Genomic DNA, 7,245 nt, shown 5'->3' with positions numbered 1-7,245 from the left:
AAACAAAATCTCACTCCATCCTTTCTTTGCTTTGGTTCTCTCACCGCTTCTCAACCATCTGCCTCTGATTAGACTGCTTGAACGGTATATCTTGTCGGTGGTTGCCACTTCGATGTTATGATACATGTAGCTTATGTGATCTTCACTGCGGTGCTATGATACATGTACCTTATGCGATCGCACTGCCATGATTTAATTTAGCTATGCTTCCGGGGTAAGTTTTGTGGACTGGTGGCAGCAGGCCATCCACTCCCGGCCGCAAAGAAGGGCACCTCTTTGGTGATTATGTTTGTGGCTTGGTGGATTTGGAAGCAGCACAATCCAATTGCCTTCTACGGCATGCAGCCCAACATTACTACCTGCTTGGAACAATAAAGGCCTGGCCCATTTGTGGACAAAAGGAGTGGTGGTGGGCTTTGTGGCGCTACTTCTGGTGCTGCCTAGCTCTTAGGGGTGCGGTGTTGTAAATATTCTGGGTGTGGCCCTTTCTAGGCTTGTAAATAAGTCTTTCTATCAACGCAATGAGGCACAAAACTTTTATTTTATCAAAAAATTATCTGCAGCTTATTTTTATATGGAAACATTTTGTACATTTCTTATGTATAGGTATAGATAAGATTGTCTCTTTGATTATACATTTCTTTTATGGACTTTTAAATCTCAACAATTATAGCTAGGATCCACCGTAACCAACCGCTAAATTGTTGCTCTTGATATTCACATATTATCAACTCACGGTTTTCTACATTCTCAACAGTTATACTACGTGGCCACAACACATGTTAGGCATATTTTACCAAACACATCAATTTGCGGTAGTGCTGTAAAAAACGCAGTGATAATCTTAATTTTTGTGAGAGCACAATTATCAAATGTCAAATTTGAAATCACCATCACGTCTACCTTGCTGAATTAATTGAAACAGAAAACATATTTTTCTTAGTTGAAACAAAGATGCAACTGACCACGTTCAGGACCCGGATAGAACTACAAAGCGAGAAAGCAAGAATAGGCTCATTGGCTTGCTAATTTCATCCATGATATCATCCCCCTGGTGCTAATGTAGATAGTTGATTCATTGCTAAATCTCAAGCGTATAATTAGGCCTCGTTAATATTGCATGTAGCATATATTTTTGTGTATGTGGACGAAGTGGATTGTTTTTCTACCGTTTTAGTAATAAATAGATTAGATTATCTCAGGAAATGTGTGTGACAACTGATAAGTGAGTTCTGCTAGTGGCTAGTGAAAACAGATAGATAACCTCGAACAACTGTAAGTACAGTGAAGTTGACCTACTGCGAACTTCTCTATTTACTTATGTTAAAGTAGAACAACAGTGTAAGAGCAGGTAATCTAGTATTCATGGATAATCGAAGTATTACTCCTTGCTTTTACAACTAAACTACCATGCCAGGTTTTGTTAAAAGTTAAAATCTAACCACTCTGTCACACAGATCATAGCTGCTGTATCATATCAGATAGTGCCAGCTGACACACAATATGCTGAAATACCCCTGGCAGCTGTGACATCGCCTTTTCAACGTGTGGTATGCCATTCATAAACCCTCTTAAACTTCGGAACTACCATCCCTTTTGCAAGATCCATTCCTATTTCATGTTACTAAAATTTATTTACTTCTGCATGCCTTGTTGGTACTTTCCCCCTTACTGGTTGCCTAATGGGTCTGTTCCCACTGGTTATTTATACTACATACGTAACATACCATACATGCACTCTCATCATAAATTCTTTATATCCTACAAAAAGTCATATGGTATTTACAATTTATCTAATGTAACACACCTTACCCCTTTTTTGACGGGAACACACCTTACCGTAGCTATCCTTGGATTATGAGGGAAACAGTATATTACTAAAAGGTAGACAAGTCGCCTCAAAATACTTCTTCCTGGACTACAATTAGACCTCTTATGGCATGCAAAGCATTCAGTTATATTTCTTGACATTCTCAGTCTAAACTTATAAGATAGTGCAAACTAATTATGAGCACATTTCGCTTATATTATGTTTTTCTTGGTAAATGATATTTCTGCACTCTGAAGTACACATGGTGAATGAAATGTACACAGTAGTCCATAGTTTTCCTAAAAGGTTCATAATTAAGGTAGTTGTTTTAATATTGTCCAGGGTTTTGGTCATCTGTTGTATAAGGAACTTAGCCAGCGTCTTCACAATGTTGGTGTTACCAATATATTCTGTTGGGCAGATAAGGTCTCTGAAGGATTTTGGCTTAAACAGGCAAGTGGAAATGGAAATTTGATATCTCTGTTTGTTTCAGTTTTCTTTTATATAATAAATATATCCTAATACTAGGTTTGGCAAATGCTATATAGTTTAGTAATCTCGTGCTTGCATTATTGGCAAGAGAAACATGCAGCAAATAGAAATGAAGAAACATGCTTGACTTGTTATACTTTTGTATTTTGACAGTCTGTAGTATCTGCACTCTTATGCTCATTCTCATGTAATTGTTCAATGATTAGCAACTTATAAGTAGACCTGATCATGGGTGTTCGTGCCCCAGCCTGGTTTTTGACAAGAAAGCCTGAGAGTAGTAGTTGATAGTAAAATAACCAGTATTTTATTGCAAAAACGATTTAAATGATGTATTTTTAATCCACGAAGGCTACTTTTTATGTTTGCTGGCAGTTTTGGGTCGGGCTTTTTCAAGCCCAGACCAAAGCCTGCCATCAGGCTTAGGTTTTGAACAGGCCTACTTGTAAAGTAACAAGATGAATTTCAGTTCAGAGTAAATGAAGTTCTTTTGCTCATTGAAGTCACTGTTATGTTAGTGGGTAGTGGCTTTTTCTTTACCGAAGATACTCCTATTTTGTATCCTACTTTATTAACATGTTTATCCAATCAAGAATTGTAAGGTTATGCTAATGATATGACTGGTCTATTCTCCTGAGTGCATTGCAGGGTTTTGTGTCTGTTGGAGAGGTGGATACTAAAGGTAAGATTCGCAGAATTCCAGTAAGGGCTGATATCAAGAGAGCATTATGCTTTCCAGGCAGTTCAATGCTTATGGTTACACATATTAAGAAGGATTTGCCAACCACGTCCAAAAACTCACTGGCAGAACCACAAACTTCTCAGCTGCATGCCGTGGTACCAGATAGTAAGTCTTCATGAAGTCATAATTATGTAAATTTTCAGGTTCAGATACCTCAGAGCCACTAATTCCAGTAGAATTGATCATCACTTTATATCCAAGTTGGATAGTTAAGAACTCCACTAAAAAATTATAAAGTAGGAGGAACCATGATATACATAGTCTGGCCACACAGGAGCAATGATACACGGTCTGGCCATAGAGAATTGGCATGTCAATATATATCCAATGCAATGGTTCATTTATTTGCTCAAAGAAAATCTTTTATTGTGCGGATTGCAGTGCGTTAATTTAGCGAATTAACAATGGAAGTTGTGCAAAGAACGTAAAGCTGAAATTTTGAGCATATATTACGCTACAACTATTATTCATACATTGCAATAGTACTGGACAAGTCTGTAACTTATTGGTTTATCAAGTTTGATTTCATTCAACCTTAGGAACAGCGACAACACACCTGGCTAAATCATATAAGCATCGGTGCATATGCAGAAAATTTCTGTGACATGTCTAATACTCATCTTCTGTGATAATTTTCCAGGCATCTCTCCTGGTGATATGGATACTGTAGTTCCCTCCTGTGAAAAGTTGTCTCCCCAGACCACTGGATGTGACAAAGTCAGCAAGACTGCAAAGGTGGTAAGAAATGAAGCTTCTGCTGGTAGTGAAGGATGCTCATTATCTGATCAACAACCAAAGAAACGGACATATGAATCCTCATCTTCTTCACTGAAGTCAAAAAGAGTAAGATGCAGCGGTCACGCTGACCATACACAAGACATGAGACATAATGGTATCTGTGACAAATCTCTATCCATAAATAGCACACCTTTCGCTCCTAGTATGGTAGTCCACGCTGACAACAAAATATCAGGAGATGCTAAGGCCACTGCCTGTTCCAATGGAAGGCCTTCAGTTATGCTCATGAATATTGCAGATGAAACAAAGAAGATGCGGCTTACAGAGGTAATTCCTACATAAACTTTACTCTTACTTTTGAGTAAATGTGAGCGGCATTTCGAAAATAAAGCAGTGTATGAGTATGTGCTTACCAAAGAAATTTTCACTGGTGCACTGACGAAAACTGCAGTCTATTTTTCTTTCAGAAAGAAGTTCATACTCTTTTTTTGCACTAATTTAGTTATTTTTCTTGCTTCTAAATATGTGTTGGGTTTTGAATTATGGTGCAGGTAGTTGAAATGCTCGGGGGAGTTGTTACCTGTGAAGGAAGTTCATGCACACATGTCGTTACTGGAAAAGCTCGAAGGACTATGAACTTTTGTATTGCTTTAAGTTCTGGGTTAGTTTTCATCTACATTTTCCTTAAACAATCCAGTTCATCACGTTTCAAACTATAATACAATTTCCATTCCTTGTTTTACACTGAATTGCATTTCACATATAGTTGTTGAAGCATAGTACTCACCGTGGAGTAATAGTTTTCAGTTGACTGGGCCATATACTGATTGCAGGGCTTGGATAGTTTCTCCAAACTGGCTGAAACAGAGCTTCAAACAAGGGAAATTTGTAGGTGAGTCAAAACTTGAGATGGCTAGGTGACCAATTATTGCCATTTGTTTCTGTGCAATGGAAGAAATGAAATGTGTGAGCAAAGAACAACTTATGCTGTTTTCTTATCTTGCACTTTTGTGCTGTTTCGTAGGTGAAGCAGAACATGTTCTGGATGATGAAGAATATAAGATGAAGTACAAGTCTGAAATGAGAGATGCGGTTATGAGGGCTAAAGAGAGGCCTTGCTTGTTATTTTCTGGCTACACTTTCTGTTTGACCAAGCACATCGAACCCTCTCCTGGTGTCCTCTCTCCAGTTATCAAATCCTCTGGTGGCAAGGTAACTAAAGATCATCCTGTCATGTGAAACTCATGTATGGCCAAACTTCTTGAACATGTTACAGATTTAGCAGAACTTATCCAATTACCATCCGACGAAACATTCTAGAACCTGGAGGTCCTATTTCTGTGAAATATTTAAGGGCATTCCAATTTCTACGCTCTATTATGTGAGGCATGAAGTTCTGCTCCAACATCTTTAAATAACACATGTCATCATTGAAGTTCAAGTGCAAACTTATATCCCTAGACATGTGGTTTTATTTATGGAAAATGTTTTAAAATGATTTGCTTACATACAGATGACACTTAAATTGCAAGTATTGACTAGATGACATTACTAGTAAGCTCTTGAGAATAATTTTGGGTCAATTCCAAAATTTGCATGAGTCCATCATTTGGAATGTTTCTATTGTTAGTTCCTAAGAGAACATAATTACACAAGCTATTCTAAAGTCTATCCACATCTATTTACGTTGCAGATCATCAGTAAGCTGGATGACATAGATGAGCCCTCAAAGACAATATTCTTGGCATGTGAAGAAGGCATGGAGCTTGCAATGGATGCATCAAAAAGAGGCATAAAGACATTCAGCAGTGAGTGGCTCATGACCTGTGTCATGAGGCAAGAGGTTGATCTTGAGGCGCCCCCTTTTGCAGAATCTCTCTGATGTGCCTCAACTTCATAGTTTAGTGGCCGAACCTATACTTACTTTTGCTAAGTTATCTCCTTCGTTGGCTATTGTAAATTTGGTGTCTCAAAGCTTTATGGCATTTGTGTACATATGCCTGTCGTGTGACCGCATGTAGAAACTATCAAACTGGTTAACTTTCTGCATTGTGGCCTTGCTTAGATTTATTTTGTTATCTGCTATGCAAAATTAGTCAGTGAATAAGGTACAATTTTGTTTGAAAAAATAGATTATAATCTAACTACAAAACACACCAGATTTTGAGTGGCTAAATTGGTTGCTATGTTTAGCAAATGACTAACTGAAAAATGATCTTTTTTTAGATTGCATGTAGGATATGAATCCATAGTCTGATCCTCCCCTAGGATTGAACTAGCATGTCAATATAAATTTGTACCACCACAACACTATTAAACTTCATCACATGAAAAATCAATTGTGTGCTGCCCCAACGTTACTCTTAAGTAGTTTCAGTGTAACATGCCAACAAATAAATTCTATTCACTTTATTCTCCTACCGTGTAACAGGTTATGGTATTTTAAACATACACTACACATATTGATTCATATAACGATTACTTGAAGTAGCTGTGAAAGTCTAAAAATCCAAACTGTGTGCGTTCGAATGAGGGTATACATATTCTAATGGTTCAACACCCATGATGTCCAACATAAATCTTATACCCATAATATTCTAGGTTTTGATAAGATTTGATTGATTTGCATATGGGTAGGAAAGACAAGAAAAGTTTTGATCCATGTTAGGCTTTGGTCACAACGTATCAAGTTTGACTTTAGTGGGCAATAACCGATGAGCAATGTCGAGCGGGCATGCCTCGACTACCTAGCGACCGCATGTAGTTATAATTCGCGGTGACTGGTATGGTCGTGGTGGGGATAGCCGACCATAGTGCAAGAAGATGGGGGAAAATCACAATTTTTAAATCGCCTGCGAAATCGTCATGATCACGTTAGCATTGCCGCCGGGAAGCCTGGACGCCATGATATGGTAACCAATGCAAAATCGTATAAAAGTCCCGCTAAACGAGCCAAATTCAATAACATCCTCTAAATCATCTATCCCCACTAGAGAATTGCCTCAATCGCCGATATTGCACACTATGGCAGCTGAGAGCCGCCCACGAAATCCTCCTATGCGTTTTAAAACTTTGGAAAAACCCTAACTATCACATACCAACGTGGCACCATAAGCAGGCGGATTTTGTTGTTAGATAGTTTTTGGCCTCGTGGTGGTCTTGTGGATGATGGTGCTTTGCAGCAATATAAAAGTTTTTTTTGGAAGTAAATAAAAGTTGGTATAGTAGACCCGCAAATAAAAAAGAAAAGAAACGATTGTAATTGGGGTAGACTATAAATTTGAATTGCACGAAGGACCTGGGTGCACACCGCCACATTAATCCGTAACCTGATTTCTTCTTCTGCTGACGAAGACCCAAATCTGCTCCCCGACCCCGTCCTCTCTCCTCAGTCTCGGAGCCAGGGGCGATCCATCGACCTCGCCTCTCCGCCGCCGTAATCTCCTTCTTCTTCCTCTTCCTCGTC

General features: G+C 38.6%; 2 protein-coding genes across 3 annotated transcripts in view; both read left to right on the top strand.

The window, feature by feature from the left end:
- Positions 1–5,857, top strand: part of LOC119341223 — an 8,388-nt gene extending 2,531 nt beyond the window's left edge. Inside the window, exons 7-15 of one of the 2 annotated variants that reach the window (XM_037613101.1) lie at positions 1,458–1,550; positions 2,153–2,263; positions 2,948–3,146; positions 3,682–3,933; positions 4,015–4,106; positions 4,331–4,440; positions 4,613–4,671; positions 4,804–4,991; positions 5,473–5,857. In XM_037613101.1, the coding sequence (XP_037468998.1) occupies positions 1,458–1,550; positions 2,153–2,263; positions 2,948–3,146; positions 3,682–3,933; positions 4,015–4,106; positions 4,331–4,440; positions 4,613–4,671; positions 4,804–4,991; positions 5,473–5,661 (1,293 nt within the window). In that variant the 3' untranslated portion in view covers positions 5,662–5,857. Of the gene's footprint in view, positions 1–1,457; positions 1,551–2,152; positions 2,264–2,947; positions 3,147–3,681; positions 4,107–4,330; positions 4,441–4,612; positions 4,672–4,803; positions 4,992–5,472 lie in introns of both variants that reach the window. The other variant, XM_037613094.1, reaches the window with a different exon arrangement.
- Positions 5,858–7,123: 1,266 nt separating this feature from the next.
- Positions 7,124–7,245, top strand: part of LOC119341199 (28 kDa ribonucleoprotein, chloroplastic) — a 7,147-nt gene continuing 7,025 nt past the window's right edge. The window contains exon 1 of the mRNA XM_037613084.1: positions 7,124–7,245. The gene's annotated coding sequence lies outside the window, so the exon portion shown is untranslated.

The sequence above is a fragment of the Triticum dicoccoides genome, chromosome 1B, assembly GCF_002162155.2.
Source record: "Triticum dicoccoides isolate Atlit2015 ecotype Zavitan chromosome 1B, WEW_v2.0, whole genome shotgun sequence".
NCBI classification, from domain to species: Eukaryota; Viridiplantae; Streptophyta; class Magnoliopsida; order Poales; family Poaceae; genus Triticum; species Triticum dicoccoides.
Note: the sequence above shows the minus strand (reverse complement) of the source record. Positions and strands in the feature narration are given on the sequence as shown.